Genomic DNA, 22,429 nt, shown 5'->3' on the forward strand with positions numbered 1-22,429 from the left:
ACTGATAATAATAATAATAATGGCATTTGTTAAGCGCTTACTATGTGCAGAGCACTGTTCTAAGCGCTGGGGGTGGATACAAGGTGATCAAGTTGTCCCACGTGGGGCTCACAGTCTTAATCCCCATTTTACAGATGAGGGAACTTATGTTTCCTAAGGGCTGTTGGCCTTGAGCAGAGAAGAGCCTAAGGCCTCCCTGCTCTAAGAAATGCTCATTTACTTCTCCTAAAATTGTTGTCCAGGGTTTGCCGACTCTGTGACTCATTGCTGTTTGCAATTCATGGTTCTAGCTCCTTCTGTCTGCCCCCTTTTTAGACTACAAGCTCGTGATGGGGCAGTGAGAATGCCTGAACCCTTCTGATTCTACCTCAGAATTTAGCCCCTAATAAATATCATAACTATCACGGATTTCTGTGACCCCACTAAAAAAGTAACTCCAAAGGGATGCGAAAATGGGTCTTAAATCTCTTTAGGCCTGCTGCTTCATCTTCTGGTAAAATGTTTTAGGCCCTGGGTAACAGGACCTGGGATAATTTACTGCTCAAATACTGACAGTCTCTATATGTTACCAACTTGTACTTCCCACGCGCTTAGTACAGTGCTCTGCACACAGTAAGCGCTCAATAAATACAATTGATTGATTGATTGATTGATGAATATTTGGCAGGGAACCTCTTAGGTTTAGTGACTGTCCTGCCTGGAAGAACACCCTGAAGTATTGTAAGCATTTGAATGAAACCTGAGAGGTCTGTGAGCTACTCCAACAGGAGTTTTTAGGGACCGTCAAGTAGGCACTTGGCCAACAAGGTCCCTTCATTACCAAGGCTCAAATAATTACATTAACTGTTGACATATTTCTTTTTTCCTTCCCTCGGACCCAGGATAACGTTGTTGGAAAGGCGGATTAAGTCTCAATTGATGAATTATGAATTATCCATCGAAGAAAATGGATAACAAATCACCCACGAGGAAAATGGATAATGAATTACCCACCTGAAGAAAACGGAATAAAATGCCAGCTAGTTCCAGGAACTGCTAAATGCACATTCACTGCACAATATGATTTACTAATACATTTTCTAGTAGCTGCTGCCTTGGGTTTTCTACTGTAGCAAACAATCCATCCAAATACACATAAGGAGGCAGAGCTAAACTCAGCCTTCAGGATTGTGTGTCCTTAAAGTCTCAATCATACTGGAAAAAAAAAAGGACACTTGTTGGCCAGGACTGACATATACTGCTAAAGGTCTTGGTGTTTAGGAACTGTAAAGTGAAAATGTTTGAAAGATTAAAGCGGGGTGCATGATTTCCTTTGGAGACCAAACACCACAATATAAAAACACTTGTGGGCATGTCCTCGAACCCTGTTAATGTGCCACAAAACTCTCAAGATCCCAGGACTCTTCCAGCAGGCCTGAGAAAAGCTGCCGTGGCTCATAGCAGCTTAAAGAAGCAGGTCTCAATCACACAGATTCTCCCACAAGATTGGGGATGGAACCCAAGTAACTTCCCAGTGAAAACTGCAAAAAAATACCTAAAATGACCCCAAAGTCCTGCTATTTTTGCGGCATCGTTTCAAGCATCTTAAATGCCTAATGCACATAAGGGACCAAGGAGAATTGGAGGTAGCACAGTTAGATGCTCATTAGGGAAATCCTGGCAAACGGCTGAGGTGCACACAGCAAAATGGAAAAATGGATTGCCGAATTCCTCAGCCTCCAGGAACAACCAAACGCTCCAGTTCCAGGATCCTGTGTGATTCCTTCCTTCAGAAATCTGCAAGTGCTTACCTGAGTCTCACCATGTTTTGATTATTGCAAAAATGGCTGAAGAATCTAGCATAAAACAGATGCATAACCGCATGCTCCTTTCCTCCAATGTACAAATCCACAGGCATCCAGTAGTCCGCTAAGGCTTTGTCAAATGGGCTAGGAGACAAAGGGAGAACAGTGCATGAGGAAGCTCCTGCTTTGCTACAACTACTCCAATCAGATAAATCCTAAATCATGTGCAGGTCCTTAGAATGAAACCCATCAAATCAAAATCTGTGAAAAGGGGAGGGAAAAAAAGGGGGCATCAGGCTCCATTTGGGAAACGTTCAGAAATGGCTTTGAAAAAAATCACCCCTTCATTTTAAGAAATGCAATTTACACCTGAATGGTGGTTATAAGATGGCATACATAATAAAACAACTCAGGACAAAGCAGTTTTGAATACCCGGCTCTTTTAAAAAAAAAATCAAAAAAACCTCACAAACTATTCAACTTCCTCAGCCTCTAACCTTTTCTTTTCCTCACCAAAACAGACACAACATCTTTGAATTTTCAAAGTTTCTACCGTTAGAGGGCAATGCGGCATTTACAACAGGCGATAATTGGGGCGTTACAAATTAGACCTTCAAACTTCTGCTGAAGAATCACAATTAAAATTCCAGATCATCCATCGCAGTCTGCATATTGCCTATTGCATTTAATGATGCTTATTTAGGGTGCATTTGTCAAAAAAAAAATTTCCAGTCTTACTTAAAAGTAGCTTTGTTGGTTACCGCTTTATTACCTGCAAAGCGCACCCTTCAATCTTGAATTAATTTATTGTTAGCACTGCACAAAGAACCAAATTTACATCAGCGGGAACAATGGGAAACCGGGGCCCTTTATTTTAGAAAAATAAGGACACGGTTTTTAAGTAAGAAAACCCATAAACAACTTAACAACATGAAATGCTAAATATGCAAACAGATTATAATACAGGGACTTGAATGAGTAGCTCTAATCAAGATCCAGCCATTCTACTCATGTCCCAGTTCTCTTGCATAGATTTACTGTTTTCCCTCAGTTTGCCATTTTTCTGCGGCAAAATGAATCACCCCATGGGGTACATCCCATGTATTTTTGGAGGTAATCCGTGTTTTCTCAGGATTTACTCCGATTTGTGGCTTTCCCTAGGTGAGCCCTGGTTGACTGTTACCCAGACGCACGTGACCTGCCAACCGAAGTAGGAGTTCGGTTCTTATGCTAACCCTGCCTTGAGATTGACCGCGCCTGCTTGGGGATGCTTGAAATAGAAATCGAATCTGGACTGCTCTGTCACCAGATTTCTGATCAGTGAATCCCACCTCAGCCCTCCTTTCACACCATGCACAGTCTAATACCACTTTTACCCTGGGGTTTCCAAAATCTATCAAGGGTATTTATTGAGCACTTACTGTGTGCAGAGTACTGTCCCTGAAAACACCCCAAATAAACCACAGTGTTGCTCATTTTAAACCCATAGGGTTTTTGGGGGGTACTCTTAATGATTTCTGATCGGTGAATCCCACCTCAGCCCTCCTTTCACACCATGCACAGTCTAGTACCACTTTTACCCTGGGGTTTCCAAAATCTATCAAGGGTATTTATTGAGCACTTACTGTGTGCAGAGTACTGTCCCTGAGAACACCCCAAATAAACCACAGTGTTACTCATTTTAAACCCATAGGGTTTTTGGGGGGTACTCTTAATGATTTCTGATCGGTGAATCCCACCTCAGCCCTCCTTTCACACCATGCACAGTCTAATACCACTTTTACCCTGGGGTTTCCAAAATCTATCAAGGGTATTTATTGAGCACTTACTGTGTGCAGAGTACTGTCCCTGAAAACACCCCAAATAAACCACAGTGTTGCTCATTTTAAACCATAGGGTTTTGGGGGGGGTACTCTTAATGACATAAAACACCCCCAAGGGAAGTTAATATGGGGTCGTAGACAGTGCATTCCACTAGGCTAATGCTAGCCAAACCAGCAGCTATGTTCGTTTCTCCTACCATCAGTCAATGGTATTTACTGAGCACCTGCTGTGTGCAGAGCACTGTACTGAGTGCTTGGGAGAGCACAATACAACAGAGTTTGTAGACACACTCCCTGCCCACAATTAGCTAACAGTCTAGAGGGGGAGAGGGACAACAGAATTCTCCTTTGCAGCACTGATGGGACAGAAGATTTTGACTTTGTTTTCTCTTCTAGCTCTTGTGAAATACAGAGTTGTCGTTGCTTAATTGCAGGAGATGCCTCTGGTGCTGAAATTTACCCAAGGATGCAAATAGGTAAATACCGGCCTGACAGCGGTGATGACAGAATGGTGGTGTCTTTGCTGTTTACGTGGCCCTTGTTGGTGTTTTCATTTTTGCTTCAGTCTCACCGTAGTGTTAAAGCTTCTGCTTGCCAAAGACCCCTCCTCTGACTGTAGCATAGCATCATCATCATCAATCGTATTTATTGAGCGCTTACTGTGTGCAGAGCACTGTACTAAGCGCTTATTACCAGATTAGTCTGCCCCATCTCTCTCCCCCAACATTCAGCTGTAGCATTATACACACCTGAAGCTGCACTCTCCTACATCTAAAAGCATTTTCCTTGTCCCCGCTGCTTTTGATCACCCCCCAAAACAGCTGTTTGCCTATCTTTCTGCTGCCCAATCTTTTCGGACTCCCCTCCCACATTGAGGGGAGCCTAATTTCAACACCAATAGATAGCCTTGCTCCATGACTCTTTTAAAAAAAAAAGTGCATTTGCTAAGTGCTTTTTATGTGCCACGGACTGTTCTAAGCAGTGGGGTAGACACACATTTATCAGATTGGGCACGGACCCTGTCCTGCATGGGGCTCAAGTATAAATTGGAAGTAGGAGGTTTAATCCTCATTTACAGATGAAAAGTCAAGGACACGGGTTGAACTGCCTCGCGGCCTGACTTTTGGGAGGGAGAGGGGGTCACCCGTGAGTCCAGATTTAACTGCGATTTAAAAAGTTGGCCAATGCTACAACTTTGCCCACCTTTAGTTTGATCTGAAACCTGCTGACACATTATTACTATCCTCCATGTCTCTCCAATGAAGATCAATAAATACGATTGATTGATTGATTGATTGATCTTTGCTTGCATGCAGGACTTCCCTGGTGCTGACTGATCATTGCCTTAGTTTCCTTAAGGATTTTTTGCCAGCCCACAGTACTGGGCTGCCTCTGAAAAGTGATTCACAATCAACTCTATGCTTTGCCCAAAGTCACACGACAGGTCAGTAGTAGTGTCAGCTGTGGGAAGCAGCGTGGCTCAGTGGAAAGAGCCCGGGCTTTGGAGTCAGAGGTCGTGGGTTCAAATCCCGGCTCTGCCACTTGTCAGCTGTGTGACCTTGGGAAAGTCACTTAAATTCTCTGGGCCTCAGTTCCCTCATCTGTAAAATGGGGATGAAGACTGTGAGCCCCACATGGGACAACCTGATTACCTTGTATCTACCCAAGCGCTTAGAACAGTGCTTTGCACATAGTAAGCGCTTAACAAATACCATCATTATTATTATTATTAGTAGTAGTAGTAGTAGAGCTGGTTCTAATAACAACTATAATAATAATGGCATTTGTTAAGCACTTACTGTGTGCCAGGCACTGTACTAAACGCTGGGGTGGAGACAGGCAAGTACGGATACGGTCCCTGTCCCACGTGGGGCTCACAGTCTCAATCCCCATTTTACAGACGAAGCAACCGAGGCACAGAGAAGTGAAGTAACTTGCACAAGGTTAAATAGCAGACAAGTGGAGGAGCCCATTATATTTTGACTTCCAAACCTGTGCTCTAACCACTCCACCATACTTCTTCTAGAATCTGCATTTCCTGACTCCCACCCAGCCTCACGCTCCTTTCACAGTTCGTAACACCTGCACATGTGCCAAAGTGTGCAGAGGGGTATACATACATGCATAGTGTAAAAGGAGTACAAATAAGCACATGAATATTCTTTCATTTTCGAAACAAAGCTCCCAAGGGGAAGATCTCATCCATGTGCTCGAATGGCTTGTACTTCCCAAGCGCTTGGTACAGTGCTCTGCACACAGGAAGCGCTCAATAGGAGTGAATGAATGAATGAGTGAATCTAGCTTTACTTCTATTTATTCTGATGGTATTGACACCTGTCCACTTGCTTTGTTGTCTGTCTCCCCCTTCTAGACTGTGAGCCCGTTGGTGGGTAGGGACTGTCTCTGTTGCCAACTTGTACTTCCCAAGCGCTTAGTACAGTGCTCTGCACACTGTAAGCGCTCAATAAATACGACTGAATGAATGTGGCAGGGAATCCTGATGCATGACATGGCTGCTCTCCTTACTTTCCAACAGCTTCACAAAGATCAGGGTGCCAAAAGGCAAACTTAAAAATCAGACAGATCCTATAGGAGGCAAACTCAATAGTCCGATTAGGATCTATCCTTATCTGCTGATCCCTCTAAACTGTAAGCTCGCTGTAGGCAGGGAATGTGTCTACCAATTTTATTCTGATGACTTGACACCTGTCCATATGTTTTGTTTTGTTGTCTGTCTCCCCCTCCTAGACTGTGAGCCCGCTGTTGGGTAGGGACCATCTCTAGATGTTGCCAACTTGTACTTCACAAGCGCTTAGTAAAGTGCTCTGCACACAGAAAGCGCTCAATAAATATGACTGAATGAATGAATGAACTCTGTTATATTATCCAAGCGCTTAGTAAAGTGCTCTGCACACAGGAAGTGCTCAATATGATTGAATGAATGAATGAACTCTGTTATATTATCCAAGTATTTAGTACAGTGCTCTGCACACAGTAAGCACTCCATAGATTCATTCATTCATTTCAATCATATTTATTGAGTGCTGTGTGCAGAGCACTGTACTAAGCGCTTGGGAAGTACAAGTTGGCAACATATAGAGACGGTCCCTACCCAACAACGGGCTCAAAGTCTAGAAGGGGGAGACAGACAACAAAACAAAACGTGTGGACAGGTGTCAAGTCATCAGAATAAACAGAAATAAAGCAAGATGCACATCATTAACAAAATAAATAGAATAGTAAATATGTACAAAATAAATAGAGTAATAAATCTGTACAAACATATATACAGGTGCTGTGGGGAGGGGAAGGAGGTGGGGCGGGGGGGATGGGGAGGAGGAGAGGAAAAAGGGGGGCTCAGTCTGGGAAGGCCTCCTGGAGGAGGTGAGCTCTCAGATGCGACTGATTGATTTTTTGTGCCAACATTGTGCAAACACTATGGTGGGACATGCCAATCAATCAATCAATCAATCAATCAATCGTATTTATTGAGTGCTTACTGTGTGCAGAGCACTGTACTAAGCGCTTGGGAAGTACAAGTTGGCAACATATAGAGACAGACCCTACCCAACAGTGGGCTCACAGTCTAAAGGGGGGAGACAGAGAACAAAACCAAACATACTAACAAAATAAAATAAATCTTTTTTTTCCAATCTTTCCATTAGGCAATGCCAGCTTGCAAGACGGCCCAGGGTTTGCTGAAAAGATTTGGGATGGCATCCCCCAGACCCCCACCCCATTTTAAGCTCTGCTGAAATGCCTTACCTGTGAGTGTTATGTGGGTCAGTATATCTGAAATAGTACCATGCTGAATCAACAAACGTATCCATAGTGTCGGTCTCTCTCTTGGCAGCTCCCTTACATCTGCAAGAGAGAGATTTACGGGCTATTTTTTTTCATATTAATATGTAATTTTCCCATCAGCTTTTGAAGGTCTGTGAAACGTTTAAAAAATTCGGATAAAAATCTTTACTTTCTTTCATTCTTTCCAGTGCTTCTCTGGGGAATACATTTGGGGCAACATTATAAATTTCGATCAATCAAAAATAACATCTACTGTGAGGGCACTGTATCAAGCACAGTGCACTGTGAAAGAGCGCTAAGTATTGAAAAGAAAACATGAATATTAAAACAGACACTTGAAAGCATTTAACATATATCAAGATTTCATTTTTATTACTCTATTTATTTATTTATTTTTCTTGTACATATCTATTCTATTTATTTTATTTTGTTAGTATGTTTGGTTTTGTTCTCTGTCTCCCCCTTTTAGACTGTGAGCCCACTGTTGGGTAGGGACTGTCTCTATATGTTGCCAACTTGGACTTCCCAAGCGCTTAGTACAGTGCTCTGCACACAGTAGGTGCTCAATAAATACGATTGATGATGATGATGATTTGCTAGGCTTAAAAAAATGGAAATAATTTCATTTCCAAAAGAAAACCCAAATTTTCAATCTGACTTCGCAGTTACTCACCATTATATTTGGACTACTAAGGTCTGTCCCAGCACAACAGGACAAAATCAAACAGATCTGAAAAGGAGTGTACACTCATCATTTAAAAGACAACCCTGCTAGTCTGTGTCTAACTCCTCTAATGGAATTAATTGGGAAAGCGCGAGGGAGAAGGGGGCTGAAGCAGGGGCAGGGAGTGGCCATTCCCTCCCTTTCCATTTCTTCCCTTCCCTCTCTGGGAAATGCTCCCTCAAGTATGGAGTTTTGGCAACAGAAACTACAGAGTTTCCTGTACAGAAATGGGAGGTGGTGGAGGAGAAGAGTCACTAGGAGAGAGAGGAAGAGGCCCAGTCTTTTGATGAATCATTTAAAACAAGTCATTTTTAACTTAAAATGAATTTATTTTTGGAAAGAACCAATTGGAAGATAAATATTCTTTTTCTTGTTCTAGGAGTACACTTGTTCAAGTTGAACAAGAAATAGTGCATACGTTGCAATGTTCTTTTCAAAAATGGATGACGTTTTTGGACAATGCTATTTCCAAAAGATTTGTTTCTTTGCTTTGGCATTTAATAACAATGATGGAGCTTATTAAGCGCTTACTATGTGCAAAGCACTGTTCTAAGCGCTAAAAGGCACTTTTTAAAGGCATTTATTAAGCGCTTACTATGTGCAGAGCACTGTTCTAAGCCCTGGGGAGGTTACAAGGTGATCCGGTTGTCCCACGAGGGGCTCAAAGTCTCAATCCTCATTTTACAGACGAGGGAACTGAGGCACAGAGAAGTGATGCGACTTGCCCAAAGTCACAAAGCTGACAATTGGCGGAGCCGGGATCTGAACCCATGACCTCCGACTCCCAAGCCTCTGCTCTTTCCTCTGAGCCACGCATTTCACTTTCACTGGTGGAGACTAAAAGTAGGGTGGCACGAAGGCAGAAGGTACCATAGGCAGAGAATCCGACATTGGCTGAGGGGCTGAAAAGAACCATGGACCAGGAGACATCCCTTTCACCGCTTCCTGCCACACTGCTGAGATATTAAGACTTGCTCGATGTGGGTCTTTGCCTTGAATGACCTTGGTGTTAGCCTAGTTTTTAATGGCATTCGTTAAGTGCTGTGCTAAGCACTGGGGTAGATACAAGCTAAACAGATTGGACACAGTCCAAGTCCCATGTGGGACTCACAGCCTTAATCTCCGTTGTGCAGATAAGGTAACTGAGGCCCAGAGAAGTTGAGGGACTTCCCCAAGATCCCACAGCAGACGAGTGACAGCCAGGATTAGAACCCAGGTCCTTCTGACTCCCAGCCTATGCTGTATCCACTAGGCTACACTGCCTCTCTTGTTTTTCTCTCGCCCTGCCACATCATGCTGTTTGATTTATGGGTGATGCTGGGGAAATAGCTCAGGTAGCTGGATGTGTTTCTGTAGTAGATCTGTATAGAGAAGGTTGAGCCCACTGTTGGGTAGGGACTGTCTCTATATGTTGCCAATTTGTACTTCCCAAGCGCTTAGTACAGTGCTCTGCACATAGTAAGTGCTCAATAAATACGATTGATGATGATGATGATGACGATATGGGGGTCTCCCCTCTTCTCTACTCTGACCCCTCAGGGTCGGTGCGGTTGCTGGAGTTACTGGAGGGTAAGGGAAGCCTCCTGGAACAGCGGGGACCTAAATAATGCTTAATAATGATGGTATTTGTTAAGTGCTTACTATGTGCAAAGCACCGTTCTAAGCACTGGGGGGATACCAGGTGATCAGGTTGTCCCACGTGGGGCTCACAATCCTAATCCCCATTTTACAGATGAGGTAACAGGCACAGAGAAGTGAAGTGACTTGTCCAAAGTCACACAGCTGACAATGGGCAGAGCCGGCATTTGAACCCGTGACCTCTGACTCCAAAGGCCGGGCTCTTTCCACTGAGCCACGCTGCTTCTCTGGGAATGCCTGTTCCCAGACCCACTGCCCTCCAACTCCTGAGGGTTCTTGGAAGTTGACAGCTCCTAACCCTAATCATCATCATCATCATCAATCGTATTTATTGAGCGCTTACTGTGTGCAGAGCACTGTACTAAGCGCTTGGGAAGTACAAGTTGGCAACACATAGAGACAGTCCCTGCCCAACAGTGAGCTCACAGGACCCAATCCAAGCCTAAGGCTGTGTTGGAACGTCGGTTCCGAGCACTGGAGGTGTTTTTCAGCCAATACCACTTGGTCGGTTAACAATCCTCTTCCTGGGAACTAAGTCTTTTTCCGGAAAATGGCTAAATCTTTCATCAAGGGCCACTTCACCTGGGGAACAGAATTCAGGTTTCCCTGGCCAGTTCAGATTCTTGGCCGTAGTTCAGCTCAGGTCAAAGTTTTATCCGTTGAGCCTTTTTAAATTTGCCGTGAGCATTATGACCAAAACTCAGCTGCCAATGTGTCAGTAGATTAATGCAGCAATAAAATCACACCATCAATATTACACAACTACTAAGGGAACAGAGCAGCAGCTTCAATATCTAGGCCAATGAAACCACAGAGAACACCGCAACTTCCATTTTATGATGCCCCTTGAAATAAAAGGAGGAAATAATACAAAGCTCACCGCACAGTGAGCAATGGGTCGGCTCAGAGAAGAAAAACACGTTCCCTCTTTCAAATTTCAGCTTCAAGAGGAAGGGGAAGAAAGAAAGCTACCACGGAGAGGATTCAAATTGGCAGCTCTGAGGCTGATATCTTTCTGATGTCTTTGGCTACAGAGAGAAATTGGAGTAGACACTTGTCCAAACAAGCCCACTGAAGTATGGGAGGGGAAGGAAACATTTCTCAGAGCAATTTTACCTCTCTTATTTTCAGATATTGAAAAAATCCTGGCGGCTCTGCAGTCCTCTTCCCTGTCGGGTACAACTGAGGAAGGAGGCATCATGCTAAGATGCATCTCCTCCCAGCTGCCTGGCCGCACCTATTCCTTACCTGGGACAGGAACAGTTCACCCACTCAGAGGCTGTCGCTAAAGGCGAGGCTCCCTTGCCCGTGAAGGAGGTTATCTTGGGTAACACCACCGGTAAGTCCTCGTAAGGCACGGGAACGGTGCCACAGCTCTGGCAGTGGATCACGGGGATAGGGGTGCCCCAGTAGCGCTGCCGAGATATCAACCAGTCTTTCAGTTTTTCACTGGTTATGTCTCCACCTACTCCATTACTTCTGGCTTTTTGGGTCAAGGCGTCAAAAGCTACTTGTCTTGTCATTCCTGTAAACTGAGAGAAAAAATAAACAGACGTATGTTCCTTGTGGGCAGGACTTTCCCAAGTACTTGGTACAGTGCTTGATCGATTCTACATATAAGAGCTGCCCAACAAAACAACACCAAATGTTTCCAAGGCTTACGCCGTGGGCCTAGTAGAGGCACCCATATAGACATTTTTATGTCATCATCTTGCGAGTAGTGGGCAAAGTTCTTATGTGAGCAGAAAACCAATCCATCGGTGGTGTTTATCGAATACTTATGGTGTGCAGAGCACTGATGTAAGCATTTGGGAGAGTACACTAAAATGAGTAGCTCTCTGTTCTCAAGAAGCTTAAAATCTAGTGGGAGAGACAGGCACTAAAATAAAAAAACAGGGAAGAGAATGAAGGAAAAGGATATGCATAAGAGTTCATGCTTGTAAAGAGATATGTAAGGTAGGAATATAAGTGTTAGTGAGTTTAAGAGGACTTCGGTGGTGTGGGAGTAATGAAGTAGTATTGGAGGGGCTTCAATCCACTGCACTCAGTAAGTGCTCAATAAGTAATAGTAATGATGATGGTATTTGTTAAGTGCTTACTATGTGCCAAGCACTGTTCTAAGCACAGGTAATCAGGTTGTCCCACATGGGGCTCACAGTCTTAATCCCCATTTTACAGATGAGGGAACTTAAGTCACTTAAGTGACTTGCCCAAAGTCACACAGCTGACAAGTGGCGGGGCCGGAATTAGAACCCACGACCTCTGACTCCCAAGCGCGTGCACTTTCCACTAAGCCACGCTGCTTCTCAATACCACTGATTAATGATTGGACATGGGGGTTGAAAAGGAGAGGAGCCAAGGATAATGCCAAGTCTGCGAACTCCAGAGACAGGGAAGGTGGTGGTGTTGTCAACTGTAAATGGGAAAGTTACACAGAGGAGAGGATTTGGAATGGAAGGTGAGGAGTTCTTTTTTTAGCCAGAACCCCAAGTGACTCTTCCCCTGTTCCCCATCTGCAAGTGATATCGGTGGTATTTGATTACTAACCCGAAGCAGATCTAAATTATCCGACTCCGAGAGGCCCACATGAAGTGAATAGATTTGAGTTTAATGTCTGCGTTACATCTATCAACTCTAGTTATTGCTCTCTCCCAAGCAGCTAGCAGTGTTCAGTACATAACAAGCTCTCAATGATGACAACTGATTGACCGAGGGAAAGGGGGCAAGAGTTAGCTTGTGCAGTGGGATCAACAAAATGTTTTTTTAAGGACAGGGGAGACATGTGGGAGAACCTGATCACCTTGTATCCCCCCCAGCACTTAGAACAATGCTTTGCACATAGTAAGCGCTTAACAAATGCTATCATTATTATTACATAAGCATGTATACTGGCTTCTGCCCTTCTGCTTTCAGAGTTAATACTTGAATATGGTGGTCAGAGATGATGCAAGTAGTTTTAGAAGATGAGAAGACAGGGGTAGGGGAATTAGTTTTTTAAAAACAAGCAAGCAATCTTCTCTTAAGAATGAGGGAGTGAATGTGACTGTGGAAGGGAGCTGGGGAGATGAAGGAGAGTTGTTGGAGAACTCGTGCCAATGGTTTTGATTTTTGTCCTCAGAGAAGTTGGCAGTGTCACCAGGGGTGAGAGGAACTGGAGGCACAAGGGGTTTCAGGAGTTAAAGGCCTGGAAAAATTGGTGTGGACATTGGGAATGGAAAAGGGAAAGAAGTAGTGGTGCTGAGCAGAAGCCAGGGCAGAGTTATAGCATAAAAGGATGAATCTGAAGAGGCCGAAGATGCCCTGGTGGCTGGATTTCCACCAGTGGTACTCTGCAGCAGGAGGGCAGCAGGAGAGGAAGCGTACTGTGGAGGTGATGTTTGGTGCTGCATGCACTAAAATATTCCCCGGCTATCTAAAGGGGAATCATTCGGGCTAGACTTAGTCCCTATTTGGTGCATTGCTGGCCTGCAGCTTCAGTTAGACACGATCAATGAGCCAAGCTTGGTTCTCAGTAGACCAGGAGAAGCAGCGTGGCCTAGTGAATAGAACACGGGCCTGGGCATCAGAAGGACCTGAGTTCTAATTCCGACTCTGCTACTTGTCTGCTGTGTGACCTTGGGCAAGTCACTTCACTTCTCTGGACCTCAGTTACCTCATCTGTAAAATGGGGTTTAACACTGGGAGCCCTATGTGGGACGGAGACTGTGTCCAACCCAAGTACCTTATATCTACTTGAGTGCTTAGTACAGTGCCTGGCACATAGTAAGCGCTGAACAAATACCACAATTATTAGTAGGTGGCCCACAATCGGACCTCCTCAGATCTGTCACCAGGACTAGCTCAAACCAAATGGAAACTCAGTGCATACAGAGTAGTTTCTTCAAATTTGCAGACTACAATTCCCATGAGAGAAGCAGCGTGGCTTAATGAGAGAAGCAGCATGGCTCAGTGGAAAAAGCCCAGGCTTTGGAGTCAGAGGTCATCGGTTCAAATCCCGGCTCCGCCACTTGTCAGCTGTGTGACTTTGGGCAAGTCACTTCACTTCTCTGGGCCTCAGTCCCCTCATCTGTAAAATGGGGATGAAGACTGTGAGCCCCCCGTGGGACAACCTGATCACCTTGTAAACTCCCCAGCGCTTAGAACAGTGCTTTGCACATAGTAAGCGCTTAACAAATGCCATTATTATTATTATTATTACTATTATTATTATTATTATATCTACCGCAGGACTTTACCAATGCAAACCAAAGAACCCCTCCTTTGAGGGGTTCTTCCCCCCCCCCGCCCCCCCCACCCTTCTAGACTGTGAGCCCACTGCTGGGTAGGGACTGTCTCTATATGTTGCCAACTTGTACTTCCCAAGCGCTTAGTACAGTGCTCTGCACACAGTAAGCGCTCAATAAATACGATTGATTGATTGATTGATTGAGGCATTAAGCATTTGGGAAATACAAAACCAATCACCACTACTCCCTTCGGAGTCAAGACAGGCTCACCTGGATCTGGTCAATGACAAAGCCACTACTAAACCGTGATATTTAAGTGCTCACTATGTGCTAAGCACTGTACAAAGTGCTGGGGTAGATACAAGGAAATCAGGTGCAACATGGGGCTCATAGTCTACTTAGGAGGGAGAACAGGTATTAAATCCCTATTTTACAGGTGAGGGAACTGAGGCAGAGAGAAGATAAGTGATTTGCTCAAGGTCACACACCAGATACGTGACAGAGCTGGGATAGAGAAGCAGGGTGGCTCAGTGGAAAGAGCCCGGGCTTGGGAGTCAGAGGTCTTGGGTTCTAATCCCAGCTCCACGACTTAGCTGTGTGACTTTGGGCAAAAGTCACTTCGCTTCTCTGGGCCTCAGTTCCCTCATCTGTAAAATGGGGATGAAGACTGTGAGCCCCACGTGGGACAACCTTGATTACCTTGTATCTCCCTCAGTGCCTAGAACAGTGCTTGGCACATAGCAAGCGCTTAACAAATACCAACATGATTATTATTATAATTAGTGGAAAGAGCACGGGTTTGGGAGTCAGAGGTCTTGGGTTCTAATTCCAGCTCTGACACTTGTCAGCCTTGTGACTTTGGGCAAGTCACTTGACTTCTCTGTGCCTCAGTTACCTCACCTGTAAAATAGGGATTAAGACTATGAGCCCCATGAGGGATAACCTGATTACCCTGTAGCTACCTGGTGCTTAGAACAGTGCTTGGCACATAGTAAGCGCTATAGTAATCATTATAGTATCATTATAGTAATATAATGAATTATATTAATCAATATAGTAATATAATCATTATAGTAATCATTATTATTATTAGAACCCAGGTCCTCTGATTCCCAGGCTGCTTCTCTTGACCTAGGTATAGGCTCCACACCAATCTGGCTTTCCACGGGCCAGGCCCCAGAATTTCAAACTGGGCAAAGTACTAACCTGAACTCAAGTGCTTCAGTTCACTTCCAATGATGGTAGGACCCTACGAATTTTCTAAAGTGTTTGGTTTCATTGTTAGATGGAGGGCAGTCAAAAACTGACTCTTGTTTTAAATCACTTAGTAAATCGTTATCGATCAGGAGTGAATTTATCTGCCTTGCCCCGCTCTTCTTCACAGTATTCCTGTGAACTGTACTCTCTCCGTTCTTTTGATTTACTAAGTGATTTAAGATATACTAACATGCTACCAAAAAATTCTGACACACTGGGAGAACGTTGCTGATTATTCACTGTTTTTATCTCAATGACAGTGACTAATAAAAGTTTGAAAACACAGGCTTCTCTTTTAGGGTACTTTCTTACTGGATCATCTGTTGTCTTTATATGTGTTCTCTACTAAGTGAGGGTACTATAATATAATCTCCAAAATATCCCCAATGGTTGTAAATTACCACCAACTTATAAACTGAGTTCCAAATATTTCCACTGCTAGATGGTCAGTTCTGAAAGATATGATGAAACTGAAATCCACTGATAAATCCAGCCTCATTTTAACCACTAGTGTCAACCTCTTCCAACTAACCTCCTATCAGAGTTGCCACCAAATAGCAAAATGGTCTGATTTAACTGTTCGGTCTTTTTTCTGTTCCTACATACCTGATGATAGGGGAAGCCGACAAGCAGCTAAATAGCCATCAGGCAGGCTGATGTGGTAAAAGGGTGATAACCGAGAAGGTTGGATAATCTACAAAAGGAAATATTTGCCACTAAGGAGTTGGCAACGAAAGAAGAGAAGTTAATAAATGAATTCAAATGTTCAGGTAGGGTTTTTCCTGGTGAGAAAATTATTTGTTTTGGCAGTGAGCTAAATTCCATTAAAGAAATAATGAGGTGCATTTATCAACTATCGACTAGGAGTCAAATCTACCTTCTTGGTACAAAATGAAAACTAGAGTTAGTTTGCTTTATCTTCAGTGGACTTTAAAAATATCTACATGATATGCCTTCCTAAAAATACTTCAAATATGATGAAAGAAATCATAAGTCCTTTAGGTTCCCTTAGACGCTGCGCTTTGCAAAATTTTCTGAAGAGGAGAAATTATATTAAAGAACTGATTGGAAATGAAAAATCAAACAATGCTAACCAAAGGACAACTCCCTAAAATGGAGCAAATTTGATCATTTGTCGGTTCACAATTCTTAAAGCTAAACTTACGTTCTCTCTGGGTTATATTTTCCTGCTTAAATTCAACGTGGTGGCCAATTCTGTTTGATTTGCACCCAGGCAGCTCTCTGTACCTAAAGCGTGTGAAATAAGGACTAATGACTGACAGTTTCCAGCAGCTTATAATTTGGGGATGTGCTGTAACAAGTTTGGCATTTGGTTTTCTATTATCATAAAGCCCTTTCTGAATGTGGATGAAATAGTTCTAAAATATACTCAATTCTTCCATAATGTGTGCTTTCACTATATTTTTAGGATAGACTGCTGGAAGGGAATAGGGGAACGTTCACTGAAAACTCAGGTCTGTTTGGATACAGCCTGCCGTGGTGTTGGAATGAAACGCTGTGTACCCACAGGCAGCAATCAGTATATGTCTACGCTTTCCTCGATGTAGCGTTTATCACGAGTGCAACCCCCATGTTATTCTCCCCATTTTACAAAGCAAAAAAGGAGGCAGAAAAAGGTTAAGTTTACAGTCTGGCAGGAACCAGAAATGGGACTTTTTTTATTAATGGTATTTGTTAGATGCTGACTATGTGTCAAGCGCTGTACTAAGCATCAGGGTACATATAATCAAGTTGGACACTGTCCTTATGCCACATAGGGCTTAAAGTCAAAGTAAGAGGGAGTAGGACCTAATCCCCCTTTTACAGATGAGGTAACAGAGGCACAGAAGTTAAGTGACTTACCCAAGGTCACCCAGCAGGCAAGTGGGAGAGTCGGCATTAGAACCCAGGTCCTCCAACTCCCAGGCCCAAGCTCTTTCTACTAGGCCATGTTCATCTCTATAAATTTTCCTTCCACTGTGAGTCCAAACACCAAAACAACGGATTTGGTCTATGTCTCTCTGTGCAAAGAAGCAGGTCTAAATCTGACCCCAAATCATTATCATCATTCAATTCATGTTAAATGTCCTTTTTCAATAGAAAGGTTCTAGTCTGTTTTGGTAATTGTGGCAAAGAAGAAAACCCACATTACCAATCACCAACCTCTCCAGAGTTGATTAGCTTCTCCATGCCATCCGGTAAAGTTTCAATAACTTCTGAGAAGGACAGGCCCAGGTCCAGGGCTACTGCAGTATCCTCTGGGCTTGTGCTAGGAATTCCTAGGCAAAAAAAGGAAGAAAGGTAGAATTACCTTTTACCAATTACCAAACTTCTCAGGCTAGCAAATTGGACCTGGAACAATTTCCAGCCATTGCCACATAAGCTTTGCTGTTTTTCCCTGTGAAAAACTAGATTTAGATTTTTTAGCCCATCGGGGACACTTTCAATGCTTTCTTATTTTTAATATTGTCCCTTTATTCATGCATCTGCTGAAATCCCCAAGGCAATTACCAGTGACAATCAGTACAGAGGAGAGTAACCTACAAGGAAGGCGAGAGCCACAGGCAGCATTCTCAGTGCTGCAGGAATAATCCGTTCAGTCAGGAGGCTCAAGGTCAACACGCTACCTACTCCCACTGTGCCTCATTACCAAGGACAATAACACATTCTGAATAGACATTTCTTCTCCCACCCACGCAGACTTCCTTGTGGAGCCAGAGTTTTCCATATCAGTCTCTTGGGTGGTATTATATAAAAACAACAATAACAAAACAACAAAACAAACCCATGTACCAAGTCATAGAAAACGTGGTATTTAAGAAAAGGTGCTCTCTTCATTTACAATTTCCTGACAGCTTCCAAATCATGTATTTTGGGCACATCATACCCTGAACTGAAGGGTGAGAGAGAAAAAAATCCTTCGCTAAACGACTGTCCCGTGTTTTGGATTCTGGTTGACATTTCCAGAAAATTCAGGCCAACTACGTGAAAGTTAAGAATCAATCACTCAATCTTTCCATGGTATTTACTGAGTGTTTACTGTGTGCAGAGCACTGTATTAAATGCTTGAAAGAATACAAGAGTTGGGAGACACATTCCCTGTCCACAAGGAGCTTACAGTCTACAGGGGAAGGCAAGCATTAATAGAAATGAATTACAAACACACTCATAAGCGTGGTGGGGTGGATATCAAGTGCTTAAATGTTACAGATCCAAATGCACAGACATTGCACAGAAGGGACAGGGGAAAAGAGGGCTTCATCAGGGAAGCCCTGATTTTAATAAGGCTTGGAAGGCGAGGAGAGTGGTGGTCTTTCGTATATGGAGGGGAAGGGAGCTCCAAATGAGGAGGAGGATGTGGGCAGAGGGTTGTTGGTGAGATAAACGACAGCAAGGTACAGTGAGTAGAGTGGTGGTTAGAGGAGCACAGTACGTACAGTAGATTGAAATAGGAAATCAGAGCGGTAAGGTGAGGCAGGGAGGTGAGCTGATAGTTTTAAAGTCGAAGGTAAGGACTTTCTGCTTGATGTGGAGGTGGATGGGCAGCAACTGGAGGTTCACAGAAGTGAGAAAGCATGACTGAATGCTTTTTTTAGAAAAATGATCTGGGCCGCTGAATGAAGTATGGACTGGAATAGGGAGATATAGGAAGCAGGAAGGTCGGCGAAGAGGCTGATGCAGTAGGGAAGGTGGGATATGATAAGCAGCGAAGTAGTGAGGCCTAGTGGAAAGAGCACGAGCCCGGGAGTCAGAAGGACCTGGGTTCTAATCCTGCTTCTTGCCACTTGTCTGCTGGGTGACCTTGGGCAAATCACTTCCCTTCTTTCGGTCTCAGTTATCTCATCTGTTAAAATGGGGATTGAGACTGTGAGCTCCATGTGGGACAACGACTCTGTCCAACCTGATTAGCTTGTATCTACCCCGGAGGTTGGAATAGTGTCAGGCACATAGTAAGCGCTTAACAAATACCATTAAAAAGAGTGCCTGGATCAGCGTGGTAGCAGTTTGGATGAAGAGGAAAGGAAGGATTTTAGAAATGCTGTGAATTTAGAACCGACAGGATTTGGTGACAGATTGAACACAGAGCAGGGTGGCTGAGTGGAAAGAACACAGGCCTCGGAGTCAAGGGAACTGAGTTTGAATCCTGCCTCCACCATTTGCCTGTTGCGTGACCTTGGGCAAGTCACTTTACTTCTCTGTGCCTCAGTCACCTGACCTGTAAAATGGGGATTCAAAACCAGTTCCCCCTCCTATTTAGACTGAGAACCCTGTGTGAGGCAGAGACTGTGTCTCACCTAATTATCTTGTATCTTTCCGAGGGCTTAGAACAGTGCTTGGCTTATAATAATAATAATAACGACGGCATTTATTAAGCGCTTACTATGTGCAAAGCACTGTTCTAAGCGCTGGGGAGGTTACAAGGAGATCAGGTTGTCCCACGGGGGGCTCACAGTCTAAATCCCCATATTACAGATGAGGGAACTGAGGCACAGAGAAGTGAAGTGACTTGCCCAAAGTCACACAGCTGACAATTGGCGGAGCCAGGATTCGAACCCCTGACCTCTGACTCCGAAGCCCGTGATCTTTCCACTGAGCCACGCTGCTTATAGTAAGTGCTTAGAAATTATTATTATAATTACTGGGTTGAATGAGAAAGATGAGTCAGGGCCAGCACCATGGTTATGGGCTTGTGAGGTAGGAAGGATAACGGTGTTGCCTACATTGATGGGAAAGATACAGGGAGGGCCGGATCTGGATGGGAATATGAGGAATTCTGTTTTGGATGTGTTCAGTTTGAGAAGATCTACAATACTATTTATTGGAAGACCGTATTCATTAGAGGAAACTATGCAGAGTCCAACTGAAGAATGGCTACCTCAATAGATATTTAAAATATTAAGAATATGTAAACACCAGGAAGGTATAAGGAAATTTTATCATATTACAAGAAGGTTCTTTTAGGAGAAACAAGATGTGAATTTCATACGGAAAAAACTTAGGCTGAATGTCAGGCAAAAATCTCTAACAGCAAAATTTCTGACACTACAGAACACAGGGACATTGACGGGAAAGGACTTGATCCTTGGAATAGTTGAACCAGGACAAAATTTGAAATGGTGAAAACAATATCAAACGCCAAGCTTCTGCTTTCTTCCAGGTCACTTAATAACTTTTCTGAAAAACCCGAATTTCCCAAGTTGGACATTTCCAAGACCAAGGAAAAAAATGCCCTTGGCTATTCCAAGATTTTGATTCTTTACCCATTTCTCTTTTCCCATAAGTAGAAATTGTCATGGTACTCTATGACCTGGTTCAATATAATACAGAATTTTTCCAGCTCAACAAGCGCCAAGCATCAGGAAGAGTCTTTAAAACAGTGGTTCAGGAACTGCCAAATGCAGATGACTGAGCTCTTGAGGCGCTTAAAAAGGAAGACATGCAAATGATTGTGAATCACTTTGCAGATCCAACACAGGGCAATGGGTGAAAGCCAAAAGTTATGTACCAAACTACCCTCAGGAAATCCTGCACGTAGCCACCAAAGGTATGAATCGGCAACCCACAATTGAGTGGGGTCACTTAATTCTCCTACCTGCACAGGACACACAATGGGGTATGGTTATACACAGAGGTAGGAAACAATTACAGTAAACACAGTGGGACCATCTCTATATGTTGCCAACTTGTACTTCCCAAGCGCTTAGTACAGTGCTCTGCACACAGTAAGCGCTCAATAAATACGATTGAAAGACTGAATGAATAGGGTGACAAAAGGACATCAACGTCCTAACGAAATCGAAGGTCTATAAGGCTGTCCTGCTATTCAGTCTTCTATGACTGTAAACCTAGAACGGCTAAAACGGCAGCTTCTTCAGAAGTTTCACCACTGCCATGTAAGATCTCTGTCTCCCCCTTTTAGTCTGTGAGCCCACTGTTGGGTAGGGACTGTTTCTATATGTTGCCAACTTGTACTTCCCAAGTGCTTAGTACAGTGCTCTGCACATAGTAAGCGCTCAATAAATACGATTGATGATGATGATGATCCATATTTATTTTCAAATGACCAAACAAAGCAGCAGAGCTTAATGGAAAGAGCCCAGGACTGGTGTTTTGCCTGCGGTGTGACCTTGGGCAACTTCTCTGTGCTTCAGTTTCCTCATCTGTAAAACGGGATCCAAAACCTGTTCTGCCTCCTACTTAGACTGTGGACCTCACGTGGGGCAGGGACTGTGTCCAACTTAATTAACCTGTATCTACCCCAGAGTTTGCCCTATTAGGGTCGCGCCTGGAGAGTTTCCAGTCCTCTACCAGTCTCGACTACGGGAGGGAGAGTCAAGCAGAGGCATGTGCATTTCATTCCTAGCTTGGGCAGTGGCTGGCGAGTGGAAGGCGATCCGCTACAAGTTAAAACCCACCCGTGCTGGGCAGCAGCGGCATGATAGAGAATCGAGGGCAGAGACTCTGGTTGACTGCGCGGAAGGAGGCAATGGTAAATCAATTCCGTACCTTTACGGAGAAAACTCTACAGATACACTAGCAGAATGATTACAGGTGGAGGTGGGGCATTTTGGGAGAGATGTGTCCGTGGCGTCGCTATGGGCCCGGATGACTCAACGGCACAAGACAAGACCCCAGAGCTGACTACAAGTGCTTGGCACACAGTGAGTACTTAAATAGCATTATTATTATTATTATTATTATCATCTCCCTCCTACTTAGACTGCGGGCCCCATGCGGGACAAGGACTGTGTCCAACCTGATTAACTTGATCTACCCCAGAGCTGAGTACAGTGCTTGGCACAAAGTAAGCACTTAAATACCATTATTATTATTATTATTATTATTATTACCAAAAGTGATGTCTGGGAACGTTGTCAGTTCACCACCACTAAAGCAATGCTCACAGCGACAGAGCACTGCTGGTTGACACATGTGAGGAAAATGGATGACAGCAAGATTCCTGTCAAGATTCAAGATTACTGTAGAGAAGCAGCGTGGCTCAGTGGAAAGAGCCCGGGCTTTGGAGTCAGAGGTCATGGGTCAAATCCCAGCTCCGCCCCTTGTCAGCTTTAGGCAAGTCACTTCACTTCTCTGGGCCTCAGTTACCTCAACTGTAAAATGGGGATTAAGACTGTGCGCCCCACGTGCGACAACCTGATCACCTTGTAACCT

At 43.9% G+C, this 22,429-nt stretch overlaps 1 protein-coding gene and 1 non-coding gene across 3 annotated transcripts in view; one reads left to right on the forward strand and one right to left on the reverse strand.

The window, feature by feature from the left end:
- LARS2 (leucyl-tRNA synthetase 2, mitochondrial) overlaps positions 1–22,429 on the reverse strand; it is a 205,656-nt gene that overhangs the window by 45,467 nt on the left and 137,760 nt on the right. For both annotated transcript variants that reach the window (XM_038742284.1, XM_038742281.1), the window contains exons 11-14: positions 17,420–17,535; positions 11,022–11,305; positions 7,373–7,471; positions 1,791–1,928 (exon numbers count right to left, since the gene is read on the reverse strand). In XM_038742284.1, coding sequence (XP_038598212.1) covers positions 1,791–1,928; positions 7,373–7,471; positions 11,022–11,305; positions 17,420–17,535 — 637 coding nt within the window. The remainder of the gene's footprint in view (positions 1–1,790; positions 1,929–7,372; positions 7,472–11,021; positions 11,306–17,419; positions 17,536–22,429) is intronic.
- LOC119924641 lies at positions 21,525–21,662 on the forward strand. Its single transcript, XR_005449343.1, has one exon. It is a non-coding gene; the product is annotated as a small nucleolar RNA SNORA7 (small nucleolar RNA).

This window comes from Tachyglossus aculeatus, chromosome 2 (genome assembly GCF_015852505.1).
Source record: "Tachyglossus aculeatus isolate mTacAcu1 chromosome 2, mTacAcu1.pri, whole genome shotgun sequence".
NCBI lineage: Eukaryota > Metazoa > Chordata > Mammalia > Monotremata > Tachyglossidae > Tachyglossus > Tachyglossus aculeatus.